This window comes from Lactuca virosa, chromosome 2, assembly GCF_052849685.1.
Source record: "Lactuca virosa cultivar CGN04683 chromosome 2, Lactuca_virosa_CGN04683_v6, whole genome shotgun sequence".
Taxonomy (NCBI): Eukaryota; Viridiplantae; Streptophyta; class Magnoliopsida; order Asterales; family Asteraceae; genus Lactuca; species Lactuca virosa.
The window spans coordinates 87,138,080-87,160,568 of NC_136427.1; the positions used below are offsets into that span (position 1 = coordinate 87,138,080).

The 22,489-nt window shown below is 35.9% G+C and overlaps 1 protein-coding gene and 1 long non-coding RNA gene across 2 annotated transcripts; one reads left to right on the plus strand and one right to left on the minus strand.

The window, feature by feature from the left end:
* Positions 1–12,807: 12,807 nt before the first annotated feature.
* Positions 12,808–17,863, minus strand: LOC145159261 (putative serine/threonine-protein kinase PBL28). Its single transcript, XM_079078198.1, has 3 exons — positions 17,738–17,863; positions 16,195–17,127; positions 12,808–13,348 (listed from the first exon to the last, which is right to left on the minus strand). Exons 2-3 carry the CDS (start codon positions 17,104–17,106, stop codon positions 12,938–12,940), a joined length of 1,323 nt encoding a protein of 440 aa, XP_078934324.1. The 5' UTR covers positions 17,107–17,127; positions 17,738–17,863; the 3' UTR covers positions 12,808–12,937.
* A 1,221-nt stretch (positions 17,864–19,084) lies between these two features.
* LOC145156433 (uncharacterized) lies at positions 19,085–20,382 on the plus strand. The gene is made up of 4 exons (XR_013736700.1): positions 19,085–19,329; positions 19,468–19,615; positions 19,733–19,976; positions 20,105–20,382. It is a non-coding gene; the product is annotated as an uncharacterized LOC145156433 (long non-coding RNA).
* Positions 20,383–22,489: the final 2,107 nt, after the last annotated feature.

The following is a 22,489-nucleotide window of genomic DNA, read 5'->3' on the forward strand; positions in this document are numbered from 1 at the left end:
AAGCTATTTTACTCGTTTTTACCCCGTTTCAAGCGGTTTTTGACCCGGTTAAGGGTCGAGATGACCCAAATGATTACAAAAAGTTAAAGTAACTTTTGAGAGAGATTTGGGAGAGATTTGGGAGAGATTTCAAATAGAAAGAGATAGAGTGAAAACGATTTAGAGAGGTTTCGTTTGTGATTAATTTGAGTGTCCGGCTTCACAACGCAAGGTTCGTAAACCCCGTTAAACCGTGTTTTAGTGTCGTACACAATCCCGATGATTGTGCAATAGTGTTTTATCGCTTTGGTTCGTTGTTTAGCACTGTTAAGGCTAAGGAAAATCAAACACATGAACTTTCCAAATGATGATTTCTCATTAAAATAGCGAATTGTATAGTGATTACATAACGTAAACCCTAACATACAAGGGTTATTGGAGTTGACCGGTTTGACTTGTTGACTTTGTTTGACTTTGACTTGACCGAAATTTGACGGTTGTCACTGAGTACTTACGAAATAGAAGCTTGAAAGAATGGTTAGAGTCCCAAAAACACTAGTGTGTGTTCTTGGTGTTCTTGGTGAGAGAGAAAATCTAGAAAAATGATGAGATTTATGAGCTAAGAACATGGATTTGCCACTAGAAATGAGATAGAAACATAATCAAGGCGAAGCTTACATTCTTGAGGATCTTTGAGAAAAATCGAAGTTTGTAGAGAGAGAGAGAGTAGAGAGAGAAAGCCTTCTGGAGTGTGTAGAGTGAGAAATGGAGGCCACTCATCCCTTATATAGGGGTGAGTTTACGGTCAGGAGGTGGGGGAGGGTTTACGGTCGTAAACAGCGTTTACGGCCGTAAACAGAGTTTACAGTCGTAAACCGGGTTTGTGGCCGTAAACTCCTTTTGAAGAGTCGTTTGGCCCGAATGCTATGTTTCGACTTAGAAAACTTCGTTTTCAAATACGGAAGTCGATCGAACTGAGTTTAGAATATTCCGTTAGACCAAAAATTATACTAACGTGAACGGAAATAAATTCGAAATGATTTATTTAAACGTAAAGTCTTTCCCAAACTATCAAATTTGACGGAATTAGATAAGAATCCAAATTTGATTAACGGAAATTTAGTAAGGATAACGGAAAAGTTTTCGGGTTGTCACAAAAATCCTCTTCAAACGTGAATTCAAAAGGCTTCTCATCTCGTAAGTCTCACAGCCCTCAGGATCCAAGACACACAATTCATCATAGATCCTCTGTCTCCAAACCTACTTATCCTTCAAATCATAATTCATCTCCCAAAACCACCTTCATTTCCAAATCAGGAGTTTCGCACTCTTCCACCTCCTCGCGACACGATAAAGGGAAGGCAAAGATTGTTTCAGAGTCCCACACTCCTTTTAGATCTAAGGAAGAAGAGTGAAAGTTTGTTAAAAATCAAATTAGAAACAAACAAAAACAAAAACCAAAATAACTTGAAAGAAGCAAACCAAAAGGATAATCGTATTAAGGTTTTCACAATAAAGAATAAAGACCAAACAACACTAATAAAACGAACTTATATGATTGATCCTTCTATTGCTTATCCAGTTACTATAAAAGACTCACGTGGACCCAAACACCTTTGGGTTCCTAAATCTGCTTAATTTTTGCAGATTATACGTGACGAACAGTTTGACACTGAATGGTATATCGACAGTGGATGTTCGCGTCTCATGACAGCAAGAAGAGAGGAGTTGAGAGAATACGGGGAACTGAAGAATGGTGGTCTCGTGAAGTTTGGTAACAATGCACTTTGGGAAATCAAAGGATATGGCATGATAACAAATGGCAAATTCTCAATTCTCAAAGTGGCATATGTTGAAGGACTGCAACACAACTTAATAAGTGTTTCGCAGTTGGTAGTTGGTACTGGTTTAAAGGTCTCGTTTGACGATGAAGGATCTGAAATTATCGAAAAGAAGTCGAAAACAGTGCTGCTAAAATCAAAACGCAAAGGCAAGATGTATCCATTGAATATCAATCTGATACGAGGGAAGCCTTCTATCTGTCTACTCACGAAAGCTGCTTTAGATGATAGTTGGTTGTGGCGTAGGAGACTTTCGCACCTCAACTTCAAAGATATCAACAAGCTAGTTCTTGGTGATCATTTGCGAGGTCTTCCTCTATTGAAATATGACAAGGATCATCTCTGCTCTGCCTGCGAAATAGGAAAGCAAAGCAGGAAAAGTCATCCAACTAAAGTAAAAACAAAGGCTATTGAGCCACTCGAATTACTTCACATTGATCTTTGTGGCCCATCTGCAATCGAAAGTATTGGCGGTAACAAATATATTCTCGTTATTGTAGATGATTATTCTCGTTTCACTTGGGTGTTCTTTCTTAAGCAGAAATCTGAAGCAACTCCTAAGCTCAAAGACTTTATCAAGCAGATTGAGTTACAACTGCGAAAGGTGGTTCGCAATGTTCGAAGCGACAATGGTCTGGAATTTAAGAACCAAGCGTTCGATGCATTTCTCACTGATAAGGGAGTATCTCACAATTTTTCTGCTCCCTATACTCCACAATTAAATGGGGTCATTGAAAGACGAAATCGTTCGTTGTGTGAAGCAGCCAGGACCATGCTTTCATTCGCATCACTGCCTCTTTACTTCTAAGCTGATGTTGTTGCCACCGCTTGCTTTACTCAAAATAGATCGCTTCTTAATAAAAGATTCGTTGTCACTCCCTATGAAATCATCAATAAACGAAAACCTAACGTCAAGTTCTTCCATGTTTTCGGTTCCAGGTATTTCATTTTCAATTCAAAGGAACAACGAAACAAGTTTGATGTGAAGGCTGATAAAGGCATTTTTCAGGGATATTCGCTAACGCCGAAAGCATATAGGGTTCTAAACAAACGATCCAAAAAGATTGAAGAAACCTATTATGTCACGTTCGATGACAATTAATTAAAGAAGACACAAGCGAATGATAGTCAAACTAAAGAGATCTTTCCTCAATCGAACCAAATGACCATTCCATCGGCCAATCTCTTTGAAGAATCCATGCTTCTATTTGACGAACCTGAGAAGGCCATCACATCTGAAGAAAAGGCAACTGATAATAAGGTAGACGAATTAGAGAAGATAATTGATGATGCTGCGAAAGACATGCACAATCAGCCATCGACTGCCAATAAGCCTCAAAACACGAGCACTACACTCGAGGGGGAGAATTCTGACTCCACTGCAAGTCCTCGGGAGGAGCTTTTTACTCCACAGAAGTCGAATGATCCATTCCAGGGGGAGGGTGCATCACTACCATCAAGCTCACCTCTCTAAGGGGAGGATTCGCGTCCAGTTGTAACACACGAAAGTCCAGTCGATGGGGAAGAAGCGATTCCAGTCTTTCAAACTATCTCATCATTCGAGGGGGAGAATACAGATGCGAATGATGATAGGGACGTTCAATCAGAATTCGAAGACGTAAATGCTGAACTGGATCCATGTTATGATCCAAATTACCCTCCACTAACGAAATGGGCCAAAGATCATCCAAAAAACACAAGTGATTGGTGAATCATCTGCAGGAGTTCTTACAAGATCTCAACTAAAAACGAAACATACTGCTTTATCCTCTCATGTGGAATACTTCATGTTTAGTTCGTTTGTCTCCAAGATAGAACCTAAATCTATCAATACTGCTCTCGATCACTCTGATTGGGTAAATGCAATGCAAGACGAGCTCAATGAGTTTGAAAGAAATAAGGTTTGGAGATTGATTCCCACTCCACAGGATGCATCTGTGGTTGGTCTGAAATGGGTGTTTTGCAACAAAATAGACAAAGAAGGCAATGTTATAAGGAACAAAGCGAGACTCGTGGTTAAGGGATATTGTCAGGAAGAAGGCATCAACTACGAAGAAACCTTCGCCCCTGTTGCAAGGTTGGAATCTGTTCGTATCTTCTTGGCATATGCAGCGCACAAGAACTTCAAAGTATTTCAAATGGATGTTAAGTGTGCTTTATTAAATGGAGAATTAGAAAAGACTGTATACGTGGAACAACTACCGGGTTTTGTGAATGAGACGTATCCCGATCGCTGCGATATTTTGGACAAGGCAGTCTATGGTCTGAAGCAAGCTCCAAGAGCCTGGTATGAAACTCTCACTCGCTTCCTTAAAATGTCCAAATTTAAACAAGGTTCGGTTGACCCAACCTTCTTTCGCAAGAAAGAGGGTGACCACTTAATGATCATCCAAATTTATGTTGATGACATCATCTTTGGCTCTACGAATCGTAGCTTAACAGCTGAATTCATAAAGTTGATGGAAACTAAATTTGAGATGAGCTCTATGGGTCTGATTAACTTTTTCCTTGACTTGAATATAAGACAGGGACTAGAAGGCATTTTCATAAATCAATAAGCATACACGAAGACCTTACTGTCTAAGTTCGTCATGATGGGAGACTCCAAAGTGAGAGTTCCAATGGCATTTGGAACGAAACTAACACCATCTTTGGAAAAATCGGCTGTTGATATGACTCTTTATCACTAAATGATAGGATCTCTAATGTATCTAACAGCTAGTAGACCAGATATTATGTTTTCCGTTTATTATTGTGCTAGGTTTCAAGCTAATCCACGCGAACTCCATATGGTGGCAGTTAAGAATATCTTTAGATATCTGAAACGAACCTCTTCACTCGGTATATGGTATCCTGCAAAATCAGGCTTCTTCGTACAAGCGTTTTCAGATGCTGATCTTGGACGATGCGGGTTAGATAGAAAAAGCACAAACGGAGGATGCCAATTTCTTGATGACAAACTTGTCAGCTGGCAGTCGAAAAAGAAAACACGCGTCTCGTTGTCAACAGCCGAAGCTGAGTACATTGCTGCTGCATCTTGTACTTCTCAGGTCATATTGATTCAGAGTCAATTAAGATACTATGGCTTGAACATGAAGCGAATCCCACTCTATTGCGACTCCGAAAGCGCAATTCGCGTCTGTCACAACCCAGTGCAACACTCAAAGACGAAACACATAACACTGAGGTATCATTTCATCAAGGATCATGTAGAAGACGACAACGTTGAGATTCATTTCGTTCGATCCGCAAACCAATTGGCTGACATATTCACGAAAGCCTTGCCGGAAGCATCCTTTAATAGAATATCCCAAGGCCTAGGAATGATGGAAGCTGAGTCACTTCCAAAACCACTTTCGCTCTCGAAGTAGCCCTTTAGCTTTTGGGTTACCTGTTCGCTTTCGTTTTTATTTTTTTTTTCGACACGCGAAATAGAATGAACGCTCGCTCTATTTCGTTTCCGATTTTTTTGGGACACGAATTGAGATGAACGTTCACCCTAACTCGTGCCTAAATTTTTTTTAAAGCGAACGCTCGTGGTCTGATCTTTTTGTATATTTTGTATATTAGGCTTTCTCGTTTCGTTTTATTTTTCATTAAAGCTTTCAAAAATACATAAATATTTAATTTGTTTATGTCTTTCTCTTTCAAATTTAAAATCCAAAAATATTTTATTTTTGTTTTGTTTCTTTCTTTTTTCAGAAATTATCAAAATACAAAAATATTTTCTTTTCTTATTTAATATCTTTGTTTTTTTTGAGTAACATTGCAGGTTAGATTGCAAAAACGAATGATGGGGCAGGTATAATTTCCATATCTTTGTACTAGCTAAGTGTCCCTAGAAGCATGCTGCTACATGTTGTCCGAAGCCTCAATAGACTCAATGTGAAGCCTTAATGAATCGAACCTACCATTCGTTTTTTCCAAACTAGACTGTTAAATTAACATTAGTTACGAGCTACCTTACTATTCTCATCTTGAGTTAAGATTTATCTTGGTCATATTCGCATAGCTGAGGTACATTTACTTCTCTAGATCCACCTTTACTTTTCTCCATTTGCCTTCATACTCATAAATGTAACCCTTGAGACTCTCAGCCATAACACTAAGGTTTATGGTTACGAAACATCTGAGTTAATGATCTTAGCTTCGTTCACCACGAACTGAGTGAAACCCAATATTCAACACACTTAAATGAATTGACGGTGAACAATTAAAAGTTCTAGCTTTCACCATGGAAATGTCGTAACTCCACCTTTGTGGATTGTACCATGAAATCTCTTTTTCTTTTTGCGTGATCTTTATGAATTGTTCTAAAACCAAGACTTTTCTACCCATAAGATCCAATTTTATTTTTTTGAGATTTCTAAAATCACCCAGTCACTGAAATAATATCAAACCTACTTGTGGTTATGGCTACACCAGTCACACAAGTACTTAATCCGACTTTTGTACTTATGTTAAGTTTCGTAGTTTGGATTGAAGATGAAACCACCTTTTCTAGCCTAACTTTAAAAGATGCCTTTCATTGTTTCTTAACTAACAAATGATCGTACTTCAACGGGAAACCACACAGACACTTCTTAGTCTCTTTTGACTTAGAAGGAAGACATTCGTATCCGGGATCCACAATTTCATGTCTTTATTGACATCACTTAAATCCCACAACTATAATTTGCTTTATTTCCTTATCTTTGGCACACTCTTGCACGATGATCTTTATGATTTTCCAAAAGTCTAGTTCGTGACACTTATGGCATTTTTTAGTTTCGCGGATTCGCTTTTATATGCACTTATGAAGTTTGTTTCGTAAAAGCGAACAATGATTTATACATCTAAAAGAACACAAGGAATTTGCAACGTTGGGGATAAAAGTTGCTAACGCGCCAATTGAAGATAAGATTTTCGAAATAAACGCGCGTGGAATTTGAAATGGTTCCATTTCTCACGCTGCCTGATGTCACCTGACACCCTGTCAGGCGCTACAGTTGTCACATCCTACTTTTTCAGGCGTCAAATCAGGGATTGCCATACAATCGTCGTTTGGTTTTTCTCTTTCTCACATCAATCATATAAAAGGAGCTTTCAATCAACGATTCAATCTTTACCACTGTCAAAGATTTTACGAAACCTAAAAGGCGATTTTTCTCTCAACTGTTCATCTTCTTCCCCGACCTGCAACAATGGCTGACTCTTCCTCAGTTCAAGAACAGTCTGCTCAGTCATGTCTCCTCACTATTAAACAGAATCAAAACTTGATTCTCGATTTGGCTCCATTCAAATACGATGCATTCATGTCGCTGATCGTCGAATGTATGAAGTACTCACCTCTGGTCATTGCTCTAACCAAGTTCGTGTGTGTTACTATGTCGCTACTGTCAAAAGCTTAATCTTCAGCAGCCTACATCAGAGAGGAGGAACATATTACCTTTGAGGTATTTGAGAAGAAGACTTCCATCACGATGGCTAGGTTTTGCTCTCTTCTAGGGCTTGCCTATGACGATTCAATGGTAAACCCAAATTCGATCTCCACTGCTCAAATCATCAACATGTTCTATCAGATGGGGTACATAGATCTCATCACCCCCATCACCAAGTTCAAGAAATCTAACCTTCCTCTCCAATGGAATGACATCTTTACCCTTCTCTTCAAGGCATTTTCTGAACGGGTAACTGGTTCGGATTGCGCAAGCAAGTCCTTCATGACGATACTCTATGGCCTCTACCATGGGATCAACCTAGACTATGGTTCCGTTTTATGGGCTCAACTGGTGCAAAGCACAAACTCCACTACTCGACACAACGATATTTCATGTGGTCGATTTTGGACCATCATGGTGCAGCGCGCAATCGCGAAGCTAATCATACCAGTCATGGCAGATTCTCTGATGTCCCCGATTGCCACATTTCACACTACCAAGATAATAGTTGCTGACAACTCCAAGTTTTTTTTCGTGGGTTCAATTCCTGTATCCATGTATCAGTGTGTGTCGAGTGCGAGCAAAATTATTAGGGAATACAAGAAGCATCAAGTTTCAGGACCCAGAGTCATCACTCCTGAGATGCATCATACTCTTGATGAAGCAGATAAGGTCAAGAAAGGGGGAAAACTAAAGCAACTGAAAGAGGGTCCATCTGCCCTAACTCAGACTACTAAAAAGCGAAAGACAAAAGGCTATTCTTCCAAGCCAGCTCCCTCTTCTCCAAAACGAAAGTGAGTCCAGAAGCCAGTTCGTCAGGTTCGCATCCCTTCATCCACTTCATCTGAAAGCGAATCTGATGATGCAAATTGAGGCGAATCTGAAGATGATGTCAACCGAAAAGACCAAGAGGTAAATTTCTCTATTTCACCATCACCTACTTCCACATCTATTCCTACCACAATTGCTCCTTGCCCACCTGGTTGTTTCTACTCAACCACCTTCTTATGTTCCTATACTCCAACCTGTTTTTACTGAAACAACCACTACCACTACGACTACCACTACAAGCGAACCTACTGTCAATGTCCACGCATCTGATGTGGGGGAAAAACTTTAGGTTTTGCAAATACTTCTACCACATCTCCCATTTCTCCTCAACCTCAAAATGATTCCAAAGACCTTCTCGGTGCTGATGGACTAGATTTTGATACTTTTCACTATAGTCCATTCTCGATCCAAGGAGATAATGATGATGCCCCTGTCACTCAGAGGCATCTCAAAGATCTAAACGCCAAGCTAGATTCTCTTCTTGCATCCTCTACAGCCTCCTCAAGCCAAGCATATTCTAAAGCAGTTGTTAAGGGTATGATCGACACTCTTGTGCAAGAACATGCAAATCTCGCCAAAGCAAACAAGGCAGTTGAGGATGCCACTCTTTCATGCCAACAGGCGACCAAAAAATTCGATAAACTAATCTCATAAACCAAGAATTTTATGACAGAGCTCCACACTGTAGCTGAATCAAATGCTTCCAAAGCAAATGATGCGATTACGAAACTGAGCACTTCGCTTCGCACCGAACGGGAGCAACTGGAACAGCTTCGTACAGATATCACCACTGACAACACGGCGTTTCAAACTTCCATTTCTTCTCGGCTTAATAAGTTCCAAGAAGACCTGGCGGTTGAAAGTAAGATAATGGACGAACTTGCTATCCGCTCAACTCAATGCAAAACTCAGTGTGTCAAGCTCAAATAGGCGAACAAAGAAATCGAGGAGCTCAAGTCTGAATGAGCAATTCTGAAAAGATGCGTAGGAGATGTCAATTCGCTACTCTCCAATCTCCTTGAAGCACATGACTCCATTCTGACCATTAGTGTTCGCAGACACTTGGCCGATAAGCTCCGTCCTGCTTTCGCTCTTCTTAACAAAATAGCAGGTGTTTCTGAGGCACTTGTTCCTCCGAAACAAGGGGGAGAAGCTAAGAAAGTCCAAACTACAAAGGCAGGGGAAACACCAAAGCAAAACGAACTGAAGGTTAATGTAGCTTCGGGTTCAACAGGGAAAGAACCAATGGGCGATGTTGATGAAGAAGAAGAAAACAAAGAAGATCAACTGAAGCGAAAGCGACGCGATGAAGAGCTGAACGAAAATGCTCGAATTGCGAAAGAAGCTGAAGAAAGAGAACGAAAAGAGAAAGAGGCTCACGACACTTTAGAGAGCAAAAAACGCTCTTTCCATTATGGACGTTGGAGCGAATGTTGCAAGAGGCAGTTGAATTCCCAAGTGTTCACTGGTTGGAGCCAATAATTTCTTTTGACCTAGAAAACACGAAGGATTCCCAGTTCGACATGCCAATAAAATGAAAAGCCTTCTTCTTCCACAGCTTCGATTCAATTGCAACAGTTCCCTCTCCTGATGCGAAAGTAGATAAAGTCTGAATTGACTTTTATCTCGCTTTCGCCAAACCTCAATATCTGACCTGGAGTGCTCAGAAAATAACGACAGTCAAGGTCACAGGGCCAATCGATACAGGAAGCTTTGTGAATGCGAAGTTCAAGGCAACAAGAGGCTCAGAGAATGTTGTGCACGAATTCACACTTGCTGATCTGCCCAATCTTAATCCTCATGATTGGATTCTATTGCTCTACCTCATGCTGACTGAAGAGCAAAAATACGAACCCATTATGGCTCACCCAAAGCGAATGTTGGTTTCGTACATTTATGAAGTGGCACAGCTGGATACCGAAATCGCCTTTGCTCTGAAACGAAAGCCCACTGTCAATCCAATTGGACGAGCAAGCGACATCAATAAAATGCGTATGGGCAAGATTGATACAGACCACTGGACTGTAATGTTTCAGCGTGGGACTGGTGCTCCTGGAGCTTTCCAAAAATTCCTCTTCGCTTTGTCCGACAAACACTTGTTCTCCACGCCCTGCTTAGAACACATTTTGGAGATCATTAACAAGTGTAGCCTGAATGATGCTGCTGCGAAGAAGAACTTCAATGATATGATTCTGTGGTATATCGCCTTTCGCAGTACTCTACTCACTGTGATACCCAAACTCTTTAAGACAATTAAGAAGACTCAACAGTGAAGCATCTCTCGCCTCAATTGACCCAAAGGGGGAGATTGTTGGGTATTAGATGTTGCGTCATTAGGCTTATTGTATTTATTCCATTATGTACACGGTTTTGCGCCAATCTAGCTGTTTTGTTTATTAGGGTTTATATATTTATAGTGCATGCATGCACCGTAGGAGGTTAACGCTTTTATCTTTGGAAATCATTTGTAAACCCTAATCACGCCTGTACAGTAGCAGTTCTTTATCGAGCTCTTCTGAGGCTGTGAAGTTTGAATCATTAAGCATATTTTGATTCATTGTCATGTTCTTCTTTGCTTTCTGTTTTTTGATCTTATCGATCTTTAAAGATTTTATCCTAACGGTACGACATCTTGATCCATTGTGGCGGCTGAGTACATGGTAGTTGATAATACAAATTTTAAGACAACTTGGCTTCGCAATTTACTTCCTGAACTACTTTATCCACCACTGTCTGCTACTCTGGTTTACTATGATAATTTTAGTGTTGTATACATGTCCACCAACCTATTTTAACACCAACGCACCAAACATATAAATATTGATATTCATTTCGTACGTAACAAGGTGGCTATATGTCATATCCGTGTTCTCCACGTTCCATATATTGGGGTTTGTAGGTTACAATCAATTTGTATATGCGTAATTTCACTTAAATCTTAAAGGTAGATGCAACCTAAATTGGATCTATGTCTTTTCTCATGTTAATAGCAACATACTTATGAAACAAAAACTATAAACCCTATTAAATCAAATTTATGAATAGAACCACATTCCTTATAGCTTATTTCGGATTAAGCTAATCTAAAACCTTTGATAATCACCTAGAAAAACTAGCTTCAAAAGATAGTTGTCTTTAATGCCTCACACCTAAAACACAAGAAACTCTAGGATTGAAGGAAAGAGTGGAGAGATAAGAAAAAATTTGGTTTTCTCTTTGTTGTTGCTTAGGCCAAAGATCACAAGGGTTACATCCCATTATATAGCTACCTGATAAACACAGAAACCCTCGATTTGAACTTAAAATAATAATATTTTAAAGATGTATTTATCTAGTTTCTTTTTATCCTTTGGAGTCTTCCAAAAACCATATCCAATGGCACCAAAACCGTTCCCCCTTAAGAGGATTCTAGATCCTCTCTTTTGTTCAACTATTAAACAATTACAGCTCAGCCCTTATACCTTTAACTAATTCTACTTATCCAAATTAATTTTGATGGCCTAGTTTAACCCTCTAACTTGTACCTTCAACTAATTCTGATGGCCTGGTTAGAGGTTTTAAACTCGAAAGTGTTATATGAAAACTTACAAATGGATTAATTTTTTTACACGGAGTAGGAACCGATAGACAACAAGTGTTTTTTTAGGTAACATTTGTCTAAGTTTTGTCTATTGAAGTGCCGGTAGCACCCTAAGTTGATTGATTTTGTTATCACTGATGTAATTTTTGGGACTTCCTCATGTTTTTTTAGAGAACATTACACATGTACCCACTAATCTTCTTATAAATCTACATCTTGTATCCATAGCAGGGCTTCACCCTCAACCTTTGGCAGAAAGACGTCTATTCGTCAACTCCTAATACCGCTAGGCAAAATTGCATTACTTACTTATTTATATTGAGGTTTGTCGCTATTTCCATATTTATATATCATGAATTCATGATTAGGATTTTTCTAGGGAATATTTCCAACAGTGGAACTGTACGTGACACAAGATGTTTTATTACCATTCCATCTCCACATCGTTTCCTTTTTAACCTTACAACGATTTAAGTCGGTCAATGTAGTTTGCTGATTATAACAACTTTAGTCCATGAGATTCTCGTTTGTTGCACTCATGGTCCCTAATCCAGACCTTTGTAATAGGTCTGGTCCCTTTCCCCTACTAGTTGTTACATGAATCAGTTAAACCCCCTCACATGAGGGTAAAACGGTCATATTTCCCCTTCTCTATTTCTGGTGTCGTGTATTCCAGGTCCAGTCTAATCAAGTTCTGCAAATATCTCCCCAGAAGAAGTTGATTATTTCAGCTCTAATCTGAGCAAAAACAAAAACATTCTCTATCTCCTCTACAGAAATAACTAAAAAGTAAATTACATGTTTGGTCTACGGAAAAAAGACAAAAATTCCCTCCATGAACATAAGGGATCTTAATGGTTCCACTTACATCAGTTAGAATGAAGGACTAAAGCTGCAAGCAAAGTACGAAATAGGGACCAAGAATGCAACAAATGAATCTTTTGGAACTAAGGTGTTACAATCAGCAAACCACAGCGACCAAACATGTAATTTACTCTTATGATATTTCTATTTAGAGCTTGTTAAAAATGAAAAGTGTATAGTAATGATGGGAGACTATACCTGGACAAAGGTCGTTTCCTTATAACTTCAATATATCATATCTTTGTCCCTCTTTTGATGTTAAAGATCTAGAGAGCATATTCTTTGTAAAATGTGTTTTAATTTGTTCTTATATTTGATAATAGTTGTATCAATAGCTTACAACTAACAAGGATCTTAGCATGTAAGACACATTACATATTATACGTCTCATTAGCAACCCTATGCCACCGGAAATCCACTATCTAGCTACTGCTTGGTATCTCAGCCAGCAGTGGCTGGAATTTACCTTGCTCATGCAACTGTAAAACTTCCTCTGCTCCACCAATGTACCTACCCTTTATAAAGAGCATTGGGAGTGCTACTTGTCTGCCCAACATCCGCCATAGTTCTTCTTTGTAATCCCAGTGGATCGATACATCTCTTTCTTGGTATAAAACATTAAAATCTTTGAGTAAAAATCGAATGCGCAAACAATCTTTGAACGATTCTTGGTTGGTGTTGTCCCTTGTTGTGTACAGAATAAGCGAATCACTTCCTCCCGGTGGACAGACTTTTTGATAATCCAAAAGAGGATTATCCAATTCTTTTAATATTATGTTCCTTAAAACTATGTTTCTCCTCTTTGCTTCTTGACCTTTAGCCTCGAAATCCTCCTGCGAAAAACAGATGAAAAGTCGAGGATTGTCATTTTACTTGAATGCAAAAACTGTGTGAGATTCTACTTTAAAAGATTGTGTTATAAGATTTTCATATGAACAATCTCCATAATTTCTATATTTACTCTTGATTATGACTAATGTATACTTATAAATTTTCCATTAAACATTCAATAGAGGACCAAATAAAAGTAAAGAATCATGTAACCAATAGACATTCATATAAAGACGATATATCAAAATTCATGATATTTTATCCTCTAAAAATAGACATTCATATATACATATAAAAAACAAACATTTTTTCCTAAAATTTCATCTCAAATTCACATGTAAATCTTCACATGACACTATTGGATTTTTTATAGAACATAATTGACATGTGACTGATTATTCTACTAATTCTTTTTAACTATTATTGATTATTAACTGATTACCCGTAAGTATATAATTTTTTATAGTTAGTACGAACTGTATGGCCATCATAAAAATGCATGAAAAAAAATACTTAGAGATCAAAAATCTTTTTTTTGACTTTATATTCTTAAAAATCGCAACTTTTTATATAATTTTGCTGAATTTTTTTTTGAAAAAAAACCAAAAAATAAAAAAATAATAAAAATAATAAAAAATAAAAATAATAAAAAAATCGATTTTTTAATTTTTTAGTGAATTTAAAAAAAAACCTGCGAATTTTAAGAATATAAAGTCAAAAAACAAGATTTTTGATCTCTAACTATTTTTTTATGCATTTTTAGGGTTTTATATATATATATATATATATATATATATATATATATATATATATATATATATATATATATATATATATATATATATATAGTGTGTGTGTGTGATCTGTAACATTGACATCTTGAATTACATGTGAAATCCAACAAATGTTCTCATTTTGATTCACATTTGAATCTGACTAAATTTACATATGAATATAAGTAATTCACCTGATTGTTTTTTTTTACTATTTCATCATTGTGATCATATAGAAAGGAATTTACTCAGAATCAGTAAATTTGAACTCATATGTGAATAATTAACAATTGTTGTAAAAATCAGGTACAATGGTTATTTAAATGTGAACTAATGTTTATAAAATAGAAAGAAAATACAAAATTGTGTACATCCTTGTCTTTGGCGGTTGATGTTTTAAATTCCGATGCTCATAATTGATTCTTGTGTTCTTTTATTTCTCTATTGAACCTATATATATATATATATATATATATATATATATATATATATATATATATATATATATATATATATATATATATTGTGAATGTATGATTAATTATGAACCAATCAACATAAAAGGGTAGTTTTGGAATTTCACATATAATTAATTGAATAACAAAAAATATAAATCCAATATTTATGAATATTTAGCTAAAATCATGGATTAGATACCAATTTATATCGTTATCATCCTCCGGTCATCACCACTTTACACCATCACCAGAAATCCCTAAACGTCCAACACTTCCATTGTCGGACCAATTCATATCCACGGGCACACCATCTTCACCATACAACGACACCATCACCACCAATTTTATGTCAGAAATATATTCAAGTTTAGAAATCGAAGTTGATCCATCAGGGAAAAATGTAGACATCGGATTTTTAATTCTCTCCCTCCCCATGAATTCTAATTGCCTCTATTTTATCACTTGATCCTACAATATGCAATTCCTTCTCAACTCAATTGCAAACTCACCCCTCACGATTTGAATTTTGATTTCCTCCCACTGTTCATTAAATTCCTGATTTTCAAGATGTCATTTCTCATAACTCAATTACAATATGTATTACTTCATCATCATACCTAGCAAACTAACCAACCATTTTGAAGTTTTGTTAAAAAGCAATTTGATTGCCTACCAGGTATTTGTTGAATTGCCTCTACGAAGTGATGGAAAAATTATATGGTAATTCTTTATCCATATTTTGATTTGGAAATAGTTTCTTTTGAAACAAAATTTTGGATAATGCTTCTAAGAGAAAAGTAAATTTACATGTGGCAATCTGTAACATTCTTTTTCGCATGAAATTTTTCACATTCAAACTAATTAGGATGGATAGTGAATAGAGAATTTTCAAAGATGATGTTTTTTTATTAAACAACGATTACTAGGTCTATTTTCTTGAATAAATTTGACTATTCTTGGTATCTTTTAGTGTATTATGGTCTATCATGGTGGATCTTTATAACCTCAGGTATCATTTTAGTATATTAATGAAATGCTTACCTACTTTTAGTTTTGAACCACGTATTGAATTATAAACATTTAAAATGATTGTAGGATGTTTATCTAGATTGTTTTGGTGCACCAAAGGTGAACGACAAGATTGGGACAGACATCAAATATTTTAATTGCTCCTAGTTGGTTGTGAAAGCATAGGAACTTACCAATGATGAGAAAAGAAAGGCCTACAGGTAAGTAACCAACAATCACCACTACTCTTTTTGATCTAACAAATTATTATACATTTACTTTATCCGATTTTACTCCTACTTTTTTTTCTATCTAGGATAACTATGAGAAAAAAGGTTATTTCTTTTATTGAAAAAATAAAGGAATTATATCACACTCTCCATCTAAAGGTTTGTAACTTTATTCATAGATTTGAACACCATGGGGTTTATTTGTTTCAAAATTGAACTTAAAACGTGAGAAAAAAATTAGTCAAACCAATATGCTTAAAATCCGTTTTTCCTAATTTGATTTAAACCAAAATGTCCAATTTAACCTTTTGATGGTTTCAAAATGCAAAAAAGGTAAGAGAGTTGTAAAAATGCAAGTTGAGAGGAAAAAGCAATGTACTTGATGTTTGAGAGCACTTGCAAGCATTTTCACGACCAAAGCCATTGGTGGGCGTCGTGACGAGTCCTTTTCCAAACATTGATATGCCAGTTTTACAAACGTATCACGCGAACTCTGTTCCATTTGTTGCTTTAGCTTAACATCAATAATCTCATCTATATTGTTTTCATGATAGCTTTTTACCAACTCCGCGAGATTTTTTCGCACATCCTTACAACTTAAATCAACACAAGGCCTTGAGCACAAAACTTCAAACAGTACGACGCCAAATGAGTAGACGTCTGATTCTTTCGTTAGTTCATTCTTATCAATATAGTTTGGATCACAATAGCCAAGAGTGCCCACAGGATTGGAGAAAACAAACGTGTATTGTTGGTTGGCAGGGCCATGTTTTGACAAGCCAAAATCTGCAATTTTTGCATTCCAATTTTCGTCCAACAAGATATTGGCGCTTTTAATATCACGGTGCAAGACTCTTTGTTGGGTCCCCTTGGGATCATGAAGGCACGCCAAGCCACGTGCAGCCCCAAGACATATCTTGAGACGTTTAATCCAAGTGAGGTTAGATTTATCTAGATGAAAATCAAGGCTTTTGTTTGATGCATATTCGTACACAATGATCCTTTCTTCACCCTCATTACAAAATCCAAGGAGTGAGATTATATTTTCATGTCTATGACTGGTAAGCAACATGATCTCTCTCCAAAATGAAATATCTGCTTGCTCTTTGGAACGATCCAAGCGCTTTACGGCACCTATGGTAAGACGCTTAGAGTCAAGGAATTCTCCCCTATATACTTTGCCAAATCCACCTTCTGCGATATAGTTGCTATCAGCGAAGTTGTTGGTGGCAGTATTAATGATATCAAGTTTATATTTGTATTGATCAAAACAGTCCCTGAAAGAGGACATTGTGTTTGTGGTCAACTACACCTGTCAAAGAAAAGTAAACATATATTATTATAGGGACTGAAAGAAGATACAGATACATCTTTTACGGAAAAAAACACCATTAAATTGAAGTGTTTGGAATAGCTAATACTGCATCTATTGTTGCTAAGCAAGCTAGTGATGTATTATGCAAAACCACGAAAAGTATTCATCCATTTTCCAAAATTTGAGGATGAATATGTACTTTCTCAAACACTACATCAAATTTCCATTTCAAGCAACATAAACTCCACATTTGGGGATAAGTTGGTACGCTATGTTATACAAAGGTCACTTAAATTCTAAACATAAACAAGAGTAATCAAATGATTCATCTCTATAGAGGACTTGTTTGGATCTGTATTGGAGGCAGAAGAGAGACCATATGTAGATATTTGACCAAAACTAGATGTAGACGAAAGAAAATTGATCCAAACATAATTTAAGGCAGAAAATTAGCTTTACACCATTGAAGACTATACAAGTTTGTATGAAAAGGAATCGACAAAGTCCAGGCCTTGGTGGATGAAACGTTAGGTTCTAATAGTTAGAAGCAAAATCACTTTATGTGGAAGGAAAAATTAATCCAGGAAGTTAACAGAGAAAAAGTTACCTGAGACTGATGAATGGAGACCTGAGAAAGACGTCGAACAATAGGAACGAACAGGGGAAGAATGTGAATGGTTGTGACGCTGTAAGATAAGAAAATGATCATGGGCTGTGCACTAAAAATGAATTACCCTTCTTTTGAAAGGCTTTTGCATAAAAGAAAATGACAAAAGTTAAAGTTATCAAAATATTAATTTTTTTCTTAAAAAATTGAGCTTTTTCAAAACTAGTGTTTTTTATAGAGGCGTTCTAAAAATAGGTGTTTTTCAATTTTGTGATAATAATGTTTTTTTTTCAGAAATTGGGTCCCATCTAACACTAATTTGAAAAAAAAAAAAAGTACATACACCCTTCATTATTGGCCTTTTGCCATCTATTCGTTACTTTTTTTTTCATGGGAATATCATTTCTTTAATTAATCAAACTTTTAATTTTTTGTCCTCCAAAAATATCTCATATTTTAATATATCTATTTAGATATGTTGTATTGATTTATGTGTGGAGCCAGGATAAAAGTAAATGGTATCCTAAACCGATGGTTCTGTTCCTCGGTTTTTCCGAACTCAATTTTGGGTTTAAACCCGTACTCATCCGGAAGTTTAAATGGCTGAGAATTGAGAAGCTTATGTTCCTTATATAACACATGTATATATGTGCTATCTTTCATGTTATGGCAGATTTGGGACAATATTTGAATTTAAGAAACAAGTTGAAGGGATATTGGATAGAAACTGAAAAACAAAATAAAATACACTCATGTCAAGGCCGAGATTCGAAATAGGGATATCCAAGTTAAAAGTTCAACACTTTAGCGCTTGGACAACTAAGAATTTGTGTTTAATTTTCATAACATCATAATATAATAGGTATAAAATCCATATGATGCTATATAAAATCCTTATAAATAGCTTCGAAAATAAAAGAAAAAAATTGTTAGAAAGGATATTCGAACTTGCAACCTTCAGAATAACACCCTATCGCGATAACCACCCGAGCCAACTAAAACTTTTTGTTGTTATTTCGCTAAACATATTTATATTAAGGACCGCAACATAAACGAAACCTTCCTGAAAAATTTATACTACTGAAAAAAATGTTGAATTTCGTATACGCCCTTCCTAAACAGCTAGATATCGTATTTGCCCCGGACTAAACTCTAAATATCGTATTTGCCCTTCCTAATGTTTTTTAATATCATATATATCCGAATCTATTTTTTTGGTATTTTTTTATTGATTTATAATTGTTTTTCATAATACTAAATCATTATAAATAAAATACATTATGAATGGACAATAATACCCTTCCTCCTAATCTCCAATACAACACACGATTCACAGCTTTATGGATCGATTCTGCCAAAAATCGTTTTCCCCCATACCTTCTTAAGTCACGATCGATCCTTCCCTTCCCTGAGGCTTTCGATCTTTGCATCCAATCGCTACATCTAATCGATCGTTGATTCCAGTTGGTGCTTCCCCTGTTATCGCATACACACATACGCTGGCTGCAACTTCCTTCCGTATCTAGCTTCCTTCTGATCGTAGCACAATTCCTTCTTCCCCCTGTTGTCGCACACTCACATCATCGAATCAGGTACTAGCGACTTCAACATATACCTATTTTCCATCTCTTTAATTTCGTTTTTAGGGTTTTTAGTTTCAATTGTTCAAATTCTTTTTACAATCTGCTTTGTTATGTTGTATTTGATAGCTTAGTTATGTTGGATTTCAGGTACAATCGGTTTCAGTGAACTAAGAACTTTTAATTTTGCCTATGATCTTCAGCCTCATGAGATTAGGAGCTCGGTGATTGATCTTATTCAAAAGCATCGCATTCAACACTTGTGATTCTAGAGATACAGTCAACTACAAGCAGCAAGGTAATCAGGTTTTCATTCTATTTTTATAAACTGATTAAATAGGTTGAAATGGTATATGTGTAAATAGTGTACATAACACCAGCATTATAATTTTATAATTTTATATATTGTTTGCAGTGTCCAGTTTAAGAGTTTTGCTTACCTCTACAATGAAGATTAGTTCATGGCAACTTTAGCAAATGATATCTCAACTGTGAAAACCCTTCACGAAACCATAAAAGGAGCCATAAGAAAGAAAGAAATCCCTTCATTTAAAGTGTTTAACTCACAATCTCCATACTATTATTTACATCATTTTCTTCCAGCTCTCATACGCCACTTTGTAGATGAACTAGTTATTGCTGATGGTGGATGCTTACAGGTAAATACATTGTTATTTATGTAATGACTCGGGTTGTACTGTATCATGGTTGTGTTGAGATTTTTTAGGTACTTAATTAAATTATTCCAACTATATCTTTTTTTGATGGATTTTGTGTGAATATGAAGGATTTACATGGAATTATCAAAGGCAATATTACTGTGGATTCACACACACGTCCGAATGGTTCATGGGACACAATAATCAACATATCTGGAGGAGAAGTCTTCGGTGGCCAAAAGAAACTTATCCTGTTTCATGCAATCTTTGAAAATGTAGTGGATAGTACATGAAGCGTGAAGCGAATCTTTAAGAAATAGCATTGTACTTTGAGAAATTTATGATATATAGCATTGAACTTTCAAAATTTTGTAATAGTTAATAACAGTAGCTATATTTTTTTTATCTGTGTATGTTTTAATTGTAATATATACAATTTTGGTCCTTAAAGCATATATTTGGAATTAGTTACATTTTGGTCCCTGAACTTTAAATTTGCACCATATATACCAATTTGACAACAAATGCAAATCCATGAAAGAAAAACTAAAACAAAATATTTATTTATGTCACGTACTAACAAAAAAAACCATCAATTGAACCCTAACTAAGAATATTTTCAACTTAAGCTAACAAAATTTTTCTAAAGGACCAACTAATTTCATGAGACTTTTTCATGTATAACCCGAAACTCCCGAACCACCATGCGATTTTGTATCCTTTCCATGTAACCTTTTAGATGTGGATGTTTCACTTTGATCGAAACTTTGAGATGCTGGATTTTTACATGTCCTTTCACGGTGTCCATACTCTCCACATCGCGGACACTTGTGTCTTCTTTTAGACTCATCCGATGATTTTATTCTATTTTTTCTTGGTCGTCCAGGTGGGTGTTTGATAATAGGTGGATATATTTTCTCTCCATTCTTTTACGCCCATTGATCCTGTCCGGGCATCGGAGCAATTTGAAAAGCATATGCGGCTTTAAAGTTCTCAATAGTGAAATATGGATCAACATATTTGTCCCAGTTAGCATCCCTTATATAAGCAATAAAAGCCACTGCATGTACACATGGTCGGCCCTGAACTTGCCACACTCGACAACTACATTATCTTTCATCTAGGTTGACTTCCCAACGTGTTGCCTTGTACTTCACTTCAGCTTGATTCTCAGAACTTCTAGTAACTTCATACTCTCCCAAGTTCTACATGAAAAATTATATATATATATATATATATATATATATATATATATATATATATATACACGTAGCCGTTTACCCGCGATAAGCGACGGGTACGAATAGTTTTTTCGACAGTTAGTTTTTTTTCAGAAAAAAAAATGATTAGTTTCAGTTCAGCAATTAGTTTGTTTTTTTTTTAAGTTAATGAAGATAGTTTAATACATATCGATGGAAGGCAAACGGGCAACAAGTTGCGCCGCTAGCCAAGACACGGTGTATTGGCAAAGTATCACTAAGCATTAGTTTCAATTCAACGATTCGTTTTCTTTTCAACGGACAATGTTTTCTTTAATGTATTCATCTCTTTTGTGTATTTTGCAATGTGATTTCATATACTGGATCCATTATGTCGAAAAATTTTCATTCTAATTCATGATAACATATTTCAAAATTCTAATGTGGTAACTGTGCGATACTAATGAGGCGAATTTGGGGGTGGGTAATACTTTCGTTGTGCTGATTATTTTCCTTTCAATAGGCATCAAATAGTTTTTTCGGTGAATACTCTCATTTCAACGATTAGTTTTCTTTGGCAAAAATGTTGTTTTCCAAATAACACAAAATAAATCGACGGTATATAAGCATTAGTTGGTATTTTATCAACATATTTGTCCTTAACGATTAATTTAAATATTAAACAATTAACTAATTTTCTAAACACCAACACCATTTAAAAAAATTAATTTTTTCACATGGTGGTACCATTTCTTTTACCTATCCATATTCAATCTAAATACTATAGTTTTCAAGATTGAGATAATACATACAATAATTTTTTAAATGTACATTAATTTTCAAAAATTTTAAATATACATTAATTTTTCAAATATACATATGCAGACTTCATCTTGGAACTCCTAACACAACTACCAAAAGCAATGATAAGTTTCATAACACCAAACTTTAACTCAAACTCAAATCTCAATCTTTGCTAAAACAAATGAAAGTACAAATACAAAATGAATTTCTAAACACCAACCTTCACCCTAAAAACTCAAACTTCCATTATGTCTAAAATAAATGAAATAAAAATACAAAGGCTTGAAAACAATAGTATTTTCATCAAAGCAAAACTCCATCTGAATCTTTGGTGGTACCAAAAAAAGGAATACAAATTTACTTTAGTTGGGTCCGATTTGGAGCTTAATTTTTGAAAAAAAAAACATTTTAAAATTTAAATACCATCTTTCTTCTTTAGTTTTGTCATTGAAGAATCGAAACCTTCATGTAGCCGAGTGAGCATAATTCTAGATCTGGTTATAGGTATGA